At 36.9% G+C, this 19,707-nt stretch overlaps 1 protein-coding gene across 7 annotated transcripts in view; it reads right to left on the bottom strand.

The window, feature by feature from the left end:
* Positions 1-1,112: 1,112 nt before the first annotated feature.
* Positions 1,113-19,707, bottom strand: part of ARFIP1 (ADP ribosylation factor interacting protein 1) — a 123,717-nt gene continuing 105,122 nt past the window's right edge. For all 7 annotated transcript variants that reach the window (XM_025386045.1, XM_025386049.1, XM_025386047.1 and 4 more), the window contains one exon: positions 1,113-2,978. In XM_025386045.1, the coding sequence (XP_025241830.1) occupies positions 2,823-2,978 (156 nt within the window). In that variant the 3' untranslated portion in view covers positions 1,113-2,822. The remainder of the gene's footprint in view (positions 2,979-19,707) is intronic.

Genomic DNA, 19,707 nt, shown 5'->3' with positions numbered 1-19,707 from the left:
AAGCCTTGATAGTTTCATCTGTAAAAAAAGTGTGTTACATAATCTCTAAGGAACCTTCTAGTTTCACACGCTATTGGATAAGCGTCAGTAACATTATCAGTGTGTTTTGAATATGGGAAAGATGCTTCTTAAAGCCTAGATTTCAGCTAAATTGCTTTTGCAAACCCAGATAGTTCCTGGACCCTAAAATTTGGAAGCTTTGGGATAAAAAGTTTAATTTCACAGACCAGTTCCTCAGTGCATTATTTTTTTCTAGAATAACAACTTCTATTTTAATGAGAGAAAAGCCAGCCATTTCCATCCACTCCCTGCTCTCACACCCAGCATCCCCAAACTCTCCAGTTGGTGACTCTTCAGCCTTTATCTTCCTTTTTTTCTCTTTTATTATTTCATTTTATATATACAGTACTGGCTTAAAAAATATACTAAACATGTGTATGCTGTTACAGGTGTAAGTTGGCACAGTCTTTCTTGAAAGCAAACAGGCAATACATTACAAAGTTTTAAAAGTGTGTATATACTTTTAAGGGCCCATTTTCACTTCTAGGAATATAACCTAAGGGACTAAGTAGGTAAAAGTGCAAAGATGTAAATGTATGTTATATTGAAGGATATTCAAAATAGAGCTTATAATATTAAAATCCAAAACTAAAATATCCAACTTCAGAGGTGTTGGGTGGTTCCATGCAGTATTTATTCACTTGGGAAGGTAGTTATCTTCTATTACTTGAAATTTTCTTCTAATTCTTTTCTATGATGAACATAAATTACATTCCTAACAAAGTAAATGTGCCATTGGCTAAATATATTGATTTGCTTTTTTCTTTTGCTCATGTGCCCACTATCACAATCATGGGTATTTTAAATTTATTCTGAAAAGAATCAATCCATGAAACTATTTAGCTCCTTAGCTACAATAACTGTTATTGAAATGTGGTTAAGAATGGACATGTTGAGCTCTCAAAAGAGATTCACACTGAAAAAAAAAAAATAGCTTACTGAGATAAAACAATTATAAGTGACAGAAGCACCATTTTTTAAGGTTCAGAAAAGACAAATCATGTGTCTTTCCAAATAGTTACTTCTTAAACTATGAAGGTCCAGAGAAACAATTTACTGCAGCAAACACTTTTAATAAGAATACAAAATTCACACCAGAGGCACATTCTGGGGAATGTAAATGAACTATCACAAGTAGTAATTCTGCTGGAAGAATAAAATAAGGCTCTCTGAGTACAAATATACAGGAAGGAATGATTTAAAATAGGTTTATGATTTACAATCACATTACATTGTATTAAGCGCTCAACACAGGCATATTAATTAAAAAGCCACCTAAAAGGCATTTGAACATATATAACAAATCTTACAGTCCACAAAGTTCATGTGTAACGGTTATTTTAGGTACTTCATTTCAACACAGAAGAAATGAACCGGCGAGGGATGCCTCTAAAAATATTAATTTATGTCTATGACAAAAACTGAAAGAGCTTTACATTGAAAATGGATTACACTACTGACAGAACCATGTAGTGGACAGGGCAACCACATGAACACAAAACCAGTAGTGCCGAGCAACTAAAACAGTACTGGCCTTTCCAATCCTCTTTCTTCCTGGCACCACTGCACTGTCCCACATTACCTCTTCATTACCCAAATCAAAGAATCCTTCTGTTTTCCCATTCCTCAAAAGGAATGATGAAAAACCAAAGAGCAAACTCAAAAGATGATTTTTACCATAAACCTCAAATGTGGCTTAACAAGTACAAAGAAACCCAACATTTATACGTAGTGCTGCTTTCCATGGAAGGAATAGACACATCAAACATTATCCAACAGGGGTTTCTTTATGGATTTTGTACATTGGTTGAACAAGAATTACTGTATCTGAGAAGGCACATATCTGTGATTTAAGGCTTAAACGGTATTGTTACATATATGGAGGTCAATAAAAGCTGTCTATGTATTCGCTTCTATCAAAATGGAATTGACCCAAAAACTAGTTTTCTAAGAACAGATTTCTACTCTAGAAACCATCAAGAATTTCCATTCCCATGTCCACCTGTCAAAAAAAAAATTCTCTTAAGCAGGTTTTGTTATGAACCAAAAGAAATTGCAAACGTTAACTGTCCAATGACTTTGGGTGAGGCAAATTCATAAACTTAAAAGCCTCACAGAAATGACAATGTGATTTCTGTGTCTTTAAAAAAAAGTCTAAACAAAATTACAATGGTACAGATTCATTTTTAAAAAGGTATTTGCCACAACTCCACAAGCTAACCATTCATTAGAGCTGCTGCCTCTGTGTGGACGCTGCAGGAACACCATATAACTTTACTCTGCAAAATAGTTTCTTTTTTCTTTAATACGTGAAAAGGAATCTCTTAAAGATGTTTAATATATTCATATATAAAATATCTGATGTTGATACAAATCATGTAAACCTCCCTTTGGAAAAGTTAGTTGGCCCTCATTTCCAGGACCAAAAACCTTGAATTTTTATCTCGTCAGTGCAAATCTATAGTAGATGTTTTCAAACTACAGAAATAGCCATCAACCCTCACAATACAAAAGGATTTCTCAAAAAGGAAAATTATTGTGTTCAGATTATAGAAACTATGTTTACATTAAAACCACCCACCTTCCCATCAAATTTAACAGTTCAATTGTTAAAGTATGAAAAAGGGAAAAATTAAAGCTGTTTGTGCAAGAATCACTACAATGCTTGTCACCCCTTCCACTTTCCCCAACTCTGCTTAATTCTTGTTAGGTTTGTTTAGAAATATAACAACATGACTTTCTTTTTATTTTCTGCTTTGATTTCACTGTTCTTCAAGCCAAGATGGGGCATCCACTCCAGGGGTTTTCAATTTGATATGGAACTGTTTAAGTGTCTGTTCAAGCTGCTTCTGATTCCCAGCAAAGTAAGCGGCGATGGCATTGTGGAAAAGGACCAGCTGATTGTGCAATACTTTAACCTGTGGACAGGGCAGAGTTACAAGACCAAGCATTAACACCAATAACAATAAAATGGAAGGTGATTTATTACCTTCCTTAATTAAATAGTGTATCTCTCTTGAAGAAAAGCTGGCTTAATAATGACCAAGTATTTCACACATACCAAGTGTACACTGCCTTGCAGGGTCACTGAGCCTTTGATGACTTTTTAATTACCCTAAACAGAACAGGTCAGTTTTAAGATGCCAAAATATATACCCTGTTAAACATTTTCAAACATTAGTGAGAGGATTAATTAAAAATATCACTAAATCCTCCTCAAACTAAGTACATCCAAAATCATGTGAGATATCAAAAAAGGGTAATTATATATAAGTTACACAATGTATGAATAGTGAATATGGACATCATTAAATCTAAGCTTTATGTAAGCCAAGTAGGCTAGATACTTTTAAATATTGACTTTCTTTGTAAAGAATCAAGCAAGTAGCAAGTGTTGCCCAGAAAATCAATTTACTTAAAACTCATATGACTCTCAATTATTTTCAACTGCTTATTACTTGTGCTGATATCAAGAGTATATTTAACCAAGTCATACTACCTCTATAAGTCTTTCTTAAAGAAACAATGCATCAAAAAGATTTATAAATTGCCTCCTGAGGTTGTTTTTGTTTTGTTTTGTTTTTTGAGACAGAGTCTTGCTCTGTCACCCAGGCTGTTATGCAGTGGCACAATCTTGGCTCACTGTAACCTCTGCCTCCAGGGTTCAAGTGATTCTCATGTCTTGGCCTCCCAAGTACTGGGATTACCAACATGCCCACCTAATTTTGGTATTTTTGTTAGAGACAGGGTTTCATCATGTTGGCCAGGCTGGTCTCAAACTCCTGACCTCAGGTGATCTGCCTGCCTCAGCCTCCCAAAGTGCTGGGATTACAGGCATAAGCCACCAAGCCTGGCCATCTGAGGTCTTATTTACAACTGCAAAATGTTCAATAAGAATTCAGATTCCCATCCAATACGATATTCATTAAAATTGAACTTTAATAATTTTAATGATGTAAAAATATTTGAAACATGATGCTAAATGAAAAAACAGAATAGAAAATTTCTGTTTCACTATATTACACACACACACACACACACACACACACACATCACATTCTCTCTAGCCATTTCTGAAAATGATTTCCAAAACTGAGCTGGTCTCAGTTGCCTCTGCCATTGTGACTGAGTTTCAGATCTCTTCTGCAGAACAGGTTGTGAGGGACAGGTCTAAGGAGCACTTCAAGGGCAATCTGCATTGACAGAGGGTGGAAAAATCACTGTATGATGTTATATAGGAAATAATTTCTTAAGTTAGGCTTAAAAAACCCATAAATTACAAAGAAAAATACTGATAATTAAACTACATTAAAATTTAGAATTTCTTTCTTTTTTCTTTTTGAGATGGAGTCTCGCTTCTGTTGCCAGGCTGGAGTGCAGTGGCACCATCTCAGCTCACTGCAACCTCCGCCTCCGGGGTTCAAGTGATTCTCCTGCCTCCACCTCCCAAGTAGCTGGGATTACAGGCATGCACCACCACACGCAGCTAATTTTTTGTATTTTAGTAGAGACGGGGTTTCACCATGTTGGCCAAGACGGTCTCGATCTCGACCTTGTAATCTGCGTGCCTCGGCCTCCCAAAGTACTGGGATTACAGGCGTGAGCCACTGCGCCCGGCCTAAAATTTAGAATTTCTATTCATCAAAAGATAGTGAAAAGATAAGCTACATACTGGGAAAAGGTATCTGCTTTATATATAACTGGCAAAGAATATGTATCTGGAATATATGAAGAACTCCCAAAAACCAAAAACAGCCCAATTAAAAAAGAGCAAATAATACAGATAAAACATTTCACAGAGGAGGAAACAGGAATGGCCAATTACATCTGAGAAGATATCCAGCCTCATTAGGAAATAGGAAAATGCAAATTAAAACTAACATGGGACACCACTTTATACCCTCCACATTAGGAAAACTAAATATTATAACAACTATATACTATTGACAGGTGTAAAAATATGTACAAATGTTTTTGAAAACAATCTGGCATGAACTAGTAAAATGAAAGATACAAATGCCCTATGGAACAGTAATTTTACCCCTAAGAATCTGCCGTAGAAAAATTTTCATGTGTGTTTCATGAAACATGTACAATTATGTTCATGGCAGCACTGTTTTTAGCATTAAAAAAGCAAGAAAACCACCACAAAGTTGTATATACAGGAGAGCAGATAGAGTGGTTTCTTAGCGCGATGGGGATACTATATAGGAGTAAACATAAATGAACTGCAGCTGCATGCATCATTATGGATGAAACTCTGGAGTATCAGGTTAAGCAAAACAACTTGGAGAATGCCTGTGGTAGGATTCCACTTACAGAGAGTTCAAAAACATACATAACTGAATGATATATTCATATGTGGCAAAACTACAAGAAAATCAATAGGAACAATAAACAAATTCAGAATAGGTTTATAGAGGGAGGAGAGCAGAGAGGATGAAGTAAGAGTAAAGCACAAAGGATGCTTCAAAAGTATTAGTATTTGTTTCTTAACTTGGGTGGTGGGAACATGGCTGCTTTTTTTGTTATTTTTGTTACTCTTTTATATTTTGTCTGTATGTTAAACATTCTTTTGTTTATTAAAAAAGGGAAAAAGATTATGAGAGCTAAAGTCTGTCTATATCAACTTTGTGAAGACTTGCACTGTTCACAATGTTCTAATGAACTACAGACATCCCATTTTATATTCAGAGGGAAAAAACCACCTAAAATGTTACTCACCTCCATTCATATAACAGATATTACAATATTGTTATGTGTCAGGCACTACTCTAGGGGCTGGGAATGCAAGCAATCAACAAAAAAGGCAAACATCTCTTCTCAAAAGAAGTTTATGTTCTATTGAGGGAAGAAAGAGAACCATCTAACACATATAATATGTTAGATGGTGATACATGTTACAGAGAAAAATAAAGCAGCAATGTGGAATGTGAGATGTATGTATGGGTGAGAGTTGCAATTAAATAGGAAGGGCTCATTGAGGAAACAGTTGAATCCAGATTTAAGGAAGTGAGAGAATAAACTTTAAGTTATCTGGAAGAAAAACATTCCAGACAGAGGAAATGGCAAGCTCAAAGGGCCTGAGGTAGACAGTGTGCTTGGTATGTTTGAGAAGCACCAACAAGGCCTGTATGACTGCAGCAGAGTGAATAAGGGCCTGGTAGATGTGGTAAGATAGATAATGGGTGGCTAGATGATGCAGGCCCTTAGATATCATTATAAAGATCTGGCTCCTTGTCTGAATGAGATGAAAAGCTACTGGTAGGTTCTAAGCAGAAAAATGACAACATTTAATTTAATAAACATGCAAAAGTAGAAGCAGAGAGACCTATTAGAATATTACAGCAATAACCTGGCTGAGATAATGGTGGCTTGGACTACAGTGGTAAAAGAGGAGATCATGAGAAGAGGTGGGATTCTGAATATAATGTGAAGATGAAGCCAATGGAATCTGACAACAGATCAAGATGGGAGGTGACAGAGAAAGAGAACACTCAAAGATGTGCCAAAAGTTTTGCCCCAAGCAACTGAAAGAATGAAGTTGCATTTACCGAAATGGCAAAGACTGTGAGAGGGGCAGGCATGGAAGAGGAGAAAAGGTGGGTATTAACAGCTTAGTTTCTGGACACGTTTGAGATATCTCTTCAAATAGCAGTTTGGGCTAGAGTAGTAATTTGGGAATCATTAATATACAGATGATATTTAAAGTCACATGACTAGATAAGCTCATAAGAGAGTGGACAGAGAAGTGATTCGAGGATTAAGCCATGAAAAATGAACCTTGACCCTTGTATCTCAAAATACATACAAAATTTAACTTGAAATGGATCATGGGTTCAAGTGTCAGGGCTAAAGCTCCAAAAACTTACAGAAAAAAATAAGAGAAAATCTTAATGATCTTTGGTTTGGCAGAGAGTTTTAAACAATATACACGAAGCATTAATTATAAATGAAAAACACCAATAAATTGGACCTCAAAAATATTTCTCTCTTCAAAAGACACTTACAAAAATGAAAAAGTAAGCCATATATTTGGAGAAAATGTTTGCAAAACAGGTATCAAAGAACTTGATTCTAGAATACATAAAGAATTCTTGGCCGGGCACGGTGGCCCACGCCTGTAATCCCAGAACTTTGGGAGGCCGAGGTGGGCGGGTCACCTGAAGTCAGGAGTTCGAGACCAGCCTGGTCAACATGATCAAATCCTGTCTCTACTAAAAATATAAAAATTAGCCGGGCGTGGTAGCGGGCACCTGTAATCCCAGCTACTCGGGAGGCTGAGGCAGGGGAATCGTTTGAAACTGGGAGGCAGAGACTGTGGTGAGCCCATATCGCACCACTGCACTCCAGTCTGGGCAACACAGTGAAACTCCATCTCAAAAAAAAAAAAAAAAAAAAGAATTCTTACAATTCAATAAGAACAACCTAACCAAAAAGCAGGTAAAAAATTTGAACAGACATTTCATCAAGGAAAACACATATGGCAAATAAGCACATAAAAAGATGCTCAACATCTTTAATTAGGAAAATCCAAATGAAAACCACAATGAGATGCTACTATACATCCACTAGAATGGCTAAAATTTAAAAGCCTGGACCACAGTTCTTATTGACCAGGATGCCGAGCAACTGAAACTATCATACACAGTTGCTGGGAATGCAGAATGGTATAAGCATCTTAGAAAAGTTTGTCAGTTTCTTAAAAACTTACATGTACCTACTGTGTAACACAATTATTCCACTCCTAGGTATTTGCCTAAGAGGAATGAAAGCAAAGACTTCTACATGAAAGTTCATAATACCTGTACTTGTAATAGCTTAAAACTGAAACAACCCAAATGTCCATCAACCATTTCATGCCAGTCAGAATGGTGATTATTAAAAAGTCAAGAAACAACAGATGCTGGGAAGGCTGTGGAAAAACAGAAACACTTTTACACTGTTGGTGGGAATGTAAATTAGTTCAACCATTGTGGAAGACAGTGTGGTGATTCCTCAAGGATCTAGAACCAGAAATACCATTTGACCCAGCAATCTCATTACTGGGTATATACCCCCCAAAATATAAATCATTCTATTATAAAGATACATGCACACATATGTTTACTGCAGCACTATTCACAATGGCGAAGACATGGAATCAACCCAAATGCCCATCAATGATAGACCAGATAAAGAAAATGTACATATACAATATACAGTCATAAAAAGGAACAAGATCATGTCCTTTAGAGGGACATGGAGGTAGCTGGAAGTCATCATCCTCAGCAAACTAACACAGGAACAAAAAACCAAACACCGCATGTTCTCACTTATAAGTGGGAGCTGAACAATGAGAACACATGGACACAAGGAGGAGAACAACACACACTGGGGCCTGTCAGGGGGTTGCCGGAGGAGGGAGAGCATCAGGATAAACAGCTAATGCATTCGGGACTAAATATTTAGGTGATGGGGCCAGGCGCAGTGGCTCACACCTGTAATCCCAGCACTTTGGGAGGCTGAGGCAGGCAGATCATGAGGTCTAGAGTTCGAGACTATCGTGGCCAACATGGTGAAACCTCTCTACTAAAAATACAAAAAATGAGCTGGGCATGGTGGCATGCGCCTGTAGTCCCAGCTACTCGGGAGGCTGAGGCAGGAGAGTTGCTTGAACCACGGAGGCAAAGGTTGTTGCAGTGAGCCGAGATCCCGCCACTGCACTCCAGCTTGGCGACAGAGCGAGACTCCGTGTCAAAAAAAAAAAAAAATGTAGGTGCTGTGTTGATAGGTGCAGCAAACCATCAGGGCACACGTTTACCTATGTAACAGACCTGCACATCCTGCAAGTGTACCCATGAACTTAAAATAAAAATAAAAATAACTTAAAAAAAAAAAAGAATTTTAACTTCCAATCTTTTAGAATTAGAGGAGAGAATAAAAGCAGAGTATGCGATTTAACTCATGTACTGGCCTTGCAGGAAGCTGCTGCTAATGGTCTAGAAAGTTAAGACAGTCAGAAAGAAAGTGGGAAGGGCATCCAAAAATTTTTAACTAGCCCTGCAAATGTCAATATAAGTCAGTTTGTTTACCCACCCCCGAGTAGCTGACTAAACACAGAGAGACAGCTCTTTTTGTAGCTGAGGAAGACTCGGCAGCCCACGAACAAAGGCTCAGGCTCAGTATATTTGTTGTATTTAAAATGGCCCCCCACCCCACAATGCAACTTAATCCATGGGAAATCAAAGATGGTGCTTTGCAGGATTGAATTCTAGTTTTCACAACAAAATGATACAATATCCATATCTACAAGAAACATTCTCCCAGTAATTGTTAGAAGATTGATGTGTCAAGCCTTTTAAAGTATACATATGCATCAGATCAATTCCCTGGTATAGAGGGGACCTTCGAGGATTCACAGCTTTGTAATTATAATGTAAAAACAAAAGAAAAAAAAACTCCAAATGGAAATGAAGCATAAAATTTCATCCTCAAATATAAGAAGCTATTTTTTTTTTTTTCTAAAAAGCTAATTGTTCTCACTCTGGCTTATAACAAAACAGATAATTTACCTCATTTTTCTATTAGTATTGATTACTGTAATCTAGTACAAGCTTAATTTTGGTAGTGTATCTTCTAAATCAGATACAAATTTACCTAAGAATAGTGTGTTGACTCATCCAATCAAAACATAATGAACAATCCTCAAGATGAATATTCTTTTTCAAGTAAATGAATTAAAAACTTAGAATATTTTCTGCCTATTTTTTATTAACTAATTTGCACTATGATATGCATTTGTATAATATCCTCAATGCCATTCTGCCTGATATGCTACAGAGAATCCTCAGAACATTTTGGTTATTAAATACATTGAAATAATTACCAATTAAAAAGGGAATAATTAAGTAGTATTAGAAAAGCAATTACAATACAACTTTTAAAATAAGAAATTTTTGCAATTTTTAGAATCGTGCTGTTACTATACAAGCAGTTTCAGTAGAACATAAAATTATTATTTCAGTTTATTTCGTTTACTTGGTTTATCAGGTTCACTTTACCAGGCAATTTGACCTTGTAAAGGTCAACCTGGGAAAGATTCTGGTTTCTCAAATACAGCTGGCTTTCAGAGAGAGACAAAGAAAGTGAGGTGATAGGAAGTTCAAATCCCACTTTTAGGAGAAAGGACAAAAAGCCAAAATGTTCCAGGACATATTTCAGGGTCTTTACCTTTTTTCAATTTACTTCTATATTTAAGCTATCAGCCCACAGGAACTGAGGAGCACAGAATGAAAGAAAGAGCAGGTATTTTTGGTAGACTATGCTTTGTTATGGTGGGGGAGCACTAACTTTTGGAAACACCTTCTATATGACACATAATGCATTACCCTTACATCTATTCTGCTTAGCCTCCCCCCGCCCCCACGCCCACAGAGACGGGGTTTCACTCTGTTGCCCAAGCTAGAGTACAGCAATACAATGATAGCTCATTGTAGCCTTGATCCCCTTGGTTCAAGTGATCCTCCTACCTCAGCCTCCTGAATAACTAGGAATAATGGTGCGCATCACCGTGCCTGGCTAACTTTTTTGTTTTCTGTAGAGACAGGGTCTCGCTATGTTGCTTAGGCTGGTCTCAAACTCTTGGCTGCAGGTGATCCTCCCACCCTGGACTACCTAAGCACTAGGATTACAGGTGTGAGCCACTACATCTGGCCTTGTACAGTCTTCAGTCCTTGATACAGTTGAAAAACAAAAAATAAAGAAAACTCAGAAAGTTAAGTAATTTGCCTAAGGTTAGACAGGTGATAGATGGACTGAGATCTGGGGAACACAGGAATGTCTTATTCCAAGAGTGATCTACGTCCTTTCACCTATTTTAATCTGCTTCTATTCATGGGCAATAAACATTTTAAAAACCTTTTAAACAAAATTTGAAATAGACAAGAAAGGGCAGCAGAGCACTTAAAGGAAAAGTGGTAGTGTAGAAAAGATACACAGCACTTTCAACTTGTTCCCAATTTTGTCTCTGGCCCTGAAGTTGTATTAAAACATCCTTGGGACAAGGACCTAACACAGGATTGGAGCAGACGAAAGAAATAAAAGTTAATTCTTGCTAAAACTATGAAGATTAATAAAACATTAAACTTTTATATAATCTTCCCATATTTACAGAGTAGGAAAAAGTCTTTATTGAACTATTTATGTCCTAAGTTAGAAATGATTTAAAATGATTTAAAATATAAAATATTAATACAACAAAAAGGCAGAGATTTAAAACAGGAGCAAAAAAAAGTTAGAGGTAACAATTATAATGGAATGGCGGCAAATCTGACAAAACCTAACATCAGAAACAATTACAGCAATTTAGAAATATACTAAATCATTGCAAACTCACTTAGGAAGAACTTTCATAAAGATCTGCCAAACAAAGAGCAAAACCACTACGGCAACATCTGTTCAGTGACCTAAACATATCATACAATACTTTAATTGTTAAAGGGCAAAACAAACTCTAACACTGACTACTAAGGCAGAAAGACAAGCTGGAGTTTTAAACAGAAACTAGGTAACTGAAATTTAAGAGCAGAACTCACAGATGATGCCAAGTGGACTACACTGAAAACTTTCTCTTGCCTACCCAGCATGTATCAATAGAATATAAATAACATTTACAAACTTACTGACTGAAAAAACTAGTGATATCACTACCTTGTCAACATCAAAATCATATAAAAGGCAGTTTATTTCTACCAAATGAACTTTTTCCAAATAAAATTTAGATCATATGACCTTCTTATTCAGGGGCACTAAATTTGTTTAAAAAAGCAATTTCCTGTTAAAATAAGTTATTAGTCTTCATTTATTTAGGGTGGTGCAAAAGTAATTGCAGGTTTTGCCACTGAAAGTAACGGCAAAAACCGCAATTACTTTTGCACCAACCTAGTATTTATGATTGTTACGTTCTTCAAAGCAGTTACTGGCTTTCCCAATAATTCTATGAAATAGGGGTTTATATTAAATGTATGAAAATATTGGGATAGTAGCTGGCTGTAGGAAAAAGGTGTATGAGAAAAAGGTGAAACAAATCATTTTTTAGTAAGAGGTCCCCAACCGCTAATATGTAAGGTATCAACTCCTTTCTTTACTCTTATTAAAAAATATACCATTCTATGCTTTCCTGCCTATCACTGAACTTTTCCCAGAAAGAGATCAGAAGAATATCAGGCAAGAAAATATACCTGCCTTGGCCTTTTATTAGGTTTGTGGGGCATACTTTTATTAGTTTGCAATGGCTTTGGAAATGCCTGTCATGTTAAAGCAACTACTGGTTGAGAAAGAGACACACTATAAAAAATACGGTTATGGCCACTGGGAATGGAGTGAGAGAAGGAAAGACAAATATGAACTACAAGTGGGGTAGAAAAATAGATTTGTACATTTTTCTGATGCATTGGGATAGGTTTCAACAAATCACTGACAAGCAGAGGGTTTAAAAAAAAGTCCTTACAGAAGGAAAAACAAAGGCAGAGTTCTGAAGATAACTGATGAAACATGACCTACAGACTCCAGTAACAGCAGGTCACAGAACAGTGGTGATGTCTTATAATTCTTTATCCAAGAATTAGATACGTTAACATTCTAAGTGCGGAGATTTTCTCACCTTTAGCAAAAAAAGTCTATTGCCTTTTTTGTTCTATAATTTTACAGGGTTATTTCCCTCTCTTCAATCCCTCCCTCCCTTCTCCCTCTCTCCTTTTCTCCTTCCTTTCCTTCCTTCCACCCTTCCTTCCTTCCAAGAGCTCCAAGTTTAGACATGATCAATACAGCTTCTGTTTTCCAAGGTTATCTTTCCATCTTCTCTCTCTGCTATCTTAACAATCTCACCTTGGGCAGCATTACAGCATTGTATTATACTTAACTAAAAGCAGGGCTGTGGAGTCAGAGAGATCTAGATTTGAATCCTGGTCTGGCTGTGAGACTTTCAACAAACTACTTAACCTCTCTGAACCCCAGCATTATCATCTGTGCACTGGTATATAATCATCTAGATCACATATTATACAGATATAGGTATTATATAAAAATCCTTATATAATCTCCATTTACAGATTATAGTACTCAAAGATTAGTGTCCATCGACTAACTCAATACTCAAATGTAGGAAGGCCGTGCTCTATAGATGCATCCATGGAGCACCTCTAGGGGCAAAAACAGACTAGCAGGCAATCACAACATAGTACGATATGTGCTTTAACTGGAGAAAGGCCTAGGCACTATGCGGAGGAGGGAGGGATGAACACACTTTCAAGTTGGCAGAGAAAACATAAAGTATCATAAATTACCATCTGATCTCCAAGTCCAAAATCAATTTAGGTACAAAAGAGTAGGTAAGGAATTGGGTATTTCATTTCATCAACGAGGTGAGAGATATAAAGTTATTTCAAAAAAGTTGGGAGATTGTTACTAACCTAACAGAGAAGTGTGACAATCATGGGCTTGACAGCATTGAATCCTTTTTACAAAACCACACAGAAGTCCATAGTTACAGAATTAGGGGTAGTGAGATCCCAGGAATAGCATGGGAGGCCATAGGGAATAGAAAGAGGAGGGGATCCCACCAATGTTTTCTTTTTTTACCCATCCTATAACTTCTCTCAGAACTTTACCCCATTCCTGATCTCAAGTTCAGAATTAGTCCCTGTACCTTGAGGTATTCACAAACTCCCTATGAAATCCAGAAAAAAGCGATAAATATATAGGCAGGTGTTGGACGGGGTGGAGGGAATCACTGAATTCCATATTTAGATAATAAGAAACAGAAAGCTCAGGTATCTAGATCTGCTGGAGCTATCTGGTAAGTGACAAAATGGTGTCAAGTCACCGCAGGGATCAGCAGACCCTGTGCTCACCAGCCTTTGGATACTGGGCAATAGGAACCAGTCAAACCAATGGCCCATCCAAAGGAAAAGCCTTATCAAAATTTGTTATGATAAAGCATTACTCTTCTTTTTAAAAAGCCTGTAAGTAGTAATAGTATGCTGTGCTTCAAGAAGGGAACAGATGATTCAACAGAAGTTTACAAATCACTTAAACATATGATCCAGGGTTTCTCCAAGAATTTTTTTTCTGACCCCTTCCTACCTATGCACGTTACCCATTCTTGTGTGGTCCCGCTCAAGTCAAACTGCCTAGCTTACCAGGTACTTTGAGCCCACACTAATATTTTTCTTCATCAAATTCTGTATTTCTTTCTCATCTTTAAGTTAGTGTTTTATATATAATTGATTTTATTTAAATTTTTCCATTAGACTGTAAGTTGCCTCTCCACAGGAAGTTTGTGATAATACCTTATATGGTTCTTTAGGATCAGGCATAATTGCACAAAACAAGCACCTTAAAATACTTAAGGTCAATTTTTAAAAAAGTATCTTTGAAAATTTAAGGGAAGAAATAAGGATAGAAAATCAGGATGTTATTAAGTTTATGAGGAATGAGGAAAAAAGTTATGAATATTTTAACAAAGTATAGGTGAGTCATGGAAAGAAATTATGGTCAACATGAAAACGCTGAGTCATTACTGAGAGAATTTCAAGAAAAAGTTAAAAAGAACATTGCAAAGTCAAATTCTTAAACACTGCTAGTGTCTTCTGAGACTTTACTCAGAAATACTAATTAAAGATTTTACTTTTAAGCAAACTGAAGGAACCATAACTACGAAGAACTAAAAAAGTATAGCAATGTCACAGCCATAAAGACCCAGTACCATCATCAACAGCACAACCAATGCAGTTATTAGTGATCTGTTCAAGTACCACATTGATCACTTAAAAAGTCACCTTTATCACAAAACCTGGCAAATCAAGTTGAATAATACCCAAGGCTGGCAAAATAAGTGAAATGTGGATCTGAAGAGCACACATGTATATCAACCATTAGAACAGATACCTCACAGCAATAATGTTTAAAAAGTAAATTTTTAAAGTGAATTCTTTTCATTCAAAGTGAAAGGAACAATTCCCTCACCTCCAACATATACAGCAGAATAAGAAACTAATCCTACTCTATAGTAAGTTGATGGCTTCTCTGTAGTAAGTTGATGACCAAAAAGGGTTATGACCAAAAAGTAAGCTTGGTCTTATCAACTCTATGGTAAGTTGATGACCAAAAAGGGTTACTACTCTATAGTAAGTTGATGACCAAAAAGGGTTAGAGAATACGTAAGTACCTTATGATTACTGAAAAAGAACCAAGTCTATAAGAACAGTAATTCATGATTATAAAGCTATCCTTCCTGGAAAGCTTTTCAATACTGAATACAAAATATCCCTCCCTTACAAAAATTGTCATGCCAGAATCTTAGCACAACTGACAACAAAAACTATATGAATTGGTTAGCTAGGTGTGCTTCTCCCCAGCACCCACTCAGGCTTTCATCCCTACTCACTCTTCAACAATTACCATTACCTTGATTTATTCCAAACAGGTATGGGTTGGATGAGTCTAGTTTAAAAATCAATGTACAACTCACAATTCTTGTTGGTTGCATGGTTTATATAAAGATAGTTAATTTTGGCCTCATTTCCAAAGAGAGAAAAAGGAGGCAATGCAAACCACAAGCAAATTTTTCCTCCTCCACGTGGGTTTAGAAAGACAAACCACTAACAGCAGCAAATGTTGCACCATATGTTAAAATATTCAAAATATTTTCCTCTATAAATGAAAGGTACGATATCGCACTATTTCTACTCTGTCATCTAAGAATGATGTTGCAACAGAACTCACATTCTAAGTTAACTTTTTCTATTCTCTCCAACACAGAATTAATCATCTAATTTTGAGCTAAGAGGAAAATTAAAGACTATATTTGGGAAATACAAGTCTATTTTAAGTCTCAATTTGGAAAAAAGATAAGGATAGTATTTAAAAAACATTTTCTAGCTAACTTATTTTCCTATCTTTTTAAAAGTATTATTTTTTTGAATACGTTAAGACATACATGTGGTTCAAAATTAAAAGGATACAAAAAGTATACAATGAGAGGTTTCATTTTCATTCCTGTTTCCATTCACCCTGTTCCCTCTATAGGTAACTGATTTTATTAATCCTTCCAGTTTTTCTTTATGCAAATATAAGAAAATGTGATTATACATTCTTTCTTTTCTTACACAAAAGATACTGTACAATAAACACTACTTTGTACTTTGCTCTTTTCATTTAATTGTCTGTCCTGAGGAGCTATCATTAGCATTCTCATTTTTTTAAATAGCTGTAAAATATTTCACTGTATAAAAAAACCAGTTTATTCAATTAGTCCTTTACTGCTGAACCATTGAGTTCTTTCTCATCTTTATAAATAACAAGTGATGCTACAATGAATAACATTGTACCTATGTCATTTCATCTTTGTGTAGGCCCTAAACTACCTCTCCAGTTTCATCCAGTGCTATTTCTTCCCTGTCCCCATTATGCTCTGGCCTCACTGACTGTCAACATATGCTGTTTCTTCTATTTAAAATCTCACTCCATCACATACCTTTACCTTACCCCTCTCTCTTTGTATCTTGGCCCTAATATCACTGCCTCAGGGAAGTCTTCCATGATACCCCAGGCCCTCCCCCACAACACACACACCTGGCCAAATTCTCTGTATACCCACATGACATTTCTATTTTCCCTTCATCACACTTACCATAGCTTGTATTTACGTAATTGTTTGGTTAATGCCTATTTCTCTTACCTGACTATAAGCTCTATGAGTGTAAGACCATTATACCTCTATCACCTAACTCAGTGACTGGCATATAAAAAGCAATCCACAAGACCTGGCATGGCAGCTCATGCCTATAATCCTAGCTCTTTGGGAGGCTGAGGCAGAACGACTGCTTGAGGCCAGGAGTTTGAAAACAGCCTGGGCAATAGAGTGAAACTCTGTCTCCACAAAAAAATAAAAAAATTATCCAGGCCTTGTGGCACATGCCTGTCATCCCATCTACTCTAAAGCCTGAGGTGGGAGGACTGCTTGAGCCTGGGAGGTACAGGCTACAGTGAGCCATGATCACACCACTGTACTCTAGCCAAGTGCAGTGTCATGTACCAGTAGTCTCAGCTACTTGGAAGGCTGAGGTAGGAGGATCATTTATGGCCAGGAGTTCAAGACTACAATAAGCTATGATTGTATCACTGTACTCTAGCCTGGGCAACACAGTGAGACCCTGTCTCAAATAACTAAATAAATAAAAATAAAAAAAGAACTCCACCAATATTTGCTGAATAAAGGAATAAAATGTCAAAGGTGCCAATTATACATCAGTCTGTCTTACTGTTTTACATGTATTTGTTTTACCTTTAAATATCTCTGAAGCTTTCAGTTCACTCCATTTCCACTATCACTACTGTAATCCAACTACCTACCATCTCCTATCTAAGCTACTATACTTACTCTTAGGCCCTACTAAGATCTATCCTCCATATTTTAGATCTATCATTTGCTAAGAAGTATTTCAAGGGCTTCCACTGATACTAAACTTTTCACTAATATGGCCTATCAGGGCTAGTCTGGCCGTCACTTACCTCTCCAGCTGTTTCTCTATGCTCTGGTCACACTGGCTCCAGTTACATTCATTCTTTCACCATACCACACCCTTTCCTGCCATAAGGCAGTTACACATGCTGGTATTTCTTCCTGGAATACTCTCTGGTTCTGTTTCTCACTTTCTCAAGTGATAGTAATGTTCAGCATCACACCCTCATGGAGGCCTTCCCCAACCACTCTTAACTGACCATGTACCTTCCCTTGAGAGCACCAGTCACAGCCAAAATTCAGTCTGGAAGTAAAGTTGCATGAATAAGAGAATGACTCACAGGATCCAAATGTAGGTGATAGTATTTGGCACAGTGTTGAAAGGCAGGTTCTTCTGTGTCCAGCACTATGAACTCCCTGGTTGCTTGTTACGCTTACAGACATCAATCCATAAATGCTTATTTTAAAATTTAGAACCAGGTACTTCTTTCACCTATATAACTTAATCTCACTTTCCCTAGGAGCACACACCAAGAAGTACTACTGTTTTTGCTTTGGAAGTAAAGGTGACATTAAGTTACTGGCATGAATATTTTTAAAGTACTCAAGAAGAAATTGGGGTTCTTTTTCTTTTGACAATAGGAAAAGAGATTTCAAGAATGTATCTCCTTGTACACATTAGGTATTAACATGCTCCTTAAATTTTGGCAACAAGTATCTTTTTTAAATTCTGAGGTTTATATTTTTTCCTCTCAAAGAGAAGTTTTAGTAAGCAAAGAATACCTCTGCCCTCAAAGTTTTCCCAAACCTTTAGTGTATTTTTACAAAAAAGTACTAGGCTTCGAGCATTTTTTCTTTTTCTTTTCTTTTTTTTTTTTTGAGACAGAGTCTCGCTCTGTCACCCAGGCTGGAGTGTAGTGGTGCCATCTCGGCTCACTGCAACCTCTGCCTCCCGGGTTCAAATGATTCTCCTTCCTCAGCCTGGGGAGTAACTGGAATTACAGGCACGTCAGGCTAATTTTTGTATTTTTAATAGAGACGAGGTTTCACCATGTTGGCCAGGCTGGTTTCAAACTCCTAACCTCAAGGGATTCGTCCACCTCGGCCTCCCAAAGTGCTGGGACTACAGGCGTGTTAAATAATATATTAGAAAAGAAATCTTAATATACAGGAATGTTATTGTATTGTGATTATATATGAAACACTGTGAGTGAAAACAACAGTTTTCATATCAATCTAAGATTAGGAATGACTATAAATTTTAAGAAATATTATTTTTTAATTAAGTAACTATATAAATCAAATATGTGTCCAGGTTGATCCCAAGTCTGGTTCATCCTTTTCTGCCTTCTCTGTCATCCTTTAAGTCACTAAAATATAACATAATAATGAAACAAACCTGCATTTAATGGTTATAGCTAATTTAACTGACATTACCTTGGGGTAGGAGTATATTTTATACTTCTTAAGAATAAAATCCAGGCCGGGCGCGGTGGCTCAAGCCTGTAATCCCAGCACTTTGGGAGGCCGAGACGGGCGGATCACGAGGTCAGGAGATCGAGACCATCCTGGCTAACACGGTGAAACTCCGTCTCTACTAAAAAATACAAAAAACTAGCTGGGCGAGGTGGCGGGCGCCTGTAGTCCCAGCTACTCGGGAGGCTGAGGCAGGAGAATGGCGGGAACCCGGGAGGCGGAGCTTGCAGTGAGCTGAGATCCGGCCACAGCACTCCAGCCTGGGCGACAGAGCAAGACTCAGTCTCAAAAAAAAAAAAAAAAGAATAAAATCCTTACTATTTATATTTATACACCAAACTGCTTTGTTGAATCTTCTGATACATTCAGATCCCACTCCCAATATATTCATAGCCCTTAAGATTTATCATTCCCAAGTTAAATTACACATTAAAGAAAAAATAAACCTTCAATTATTTTTTCACATCTTTATAGTTCCAAGCCACATAAAAAGCTATCTAAAAAAAAAAAAAATGAGTCGCTTACATTGATCTGCATTTTTTTCTTTAACTTTTTGCCTCCTCTTTCCATGCAAACAGTAAACACTGCAGAAAACAGAAGCATTTCTGAGAGACTATGCTTGCCCTCACGAAAAAAAAAGAGTGAGGTAATCAGGATTCCGCCTTTTA

The sequence above is a fragment of the Theropithecus gelada genome, chromosome 5 (assembly GCF_003255815.1).
Source record: "Theropithecus gelada isolate Dixy chromosome 5, Tgel_1.0, whole genome shotgun sequence".
Taxonomy (NCBI): domain Eukaryota; kingdom Metazoa; phylum Chordata; class Mammalia; order Primates; family Cercopithecidae; genus Theropithecus; species Theropithecus gelada.
This window is presented reverse-complemented; position numbering and strand designations above follow the sequence as displayed.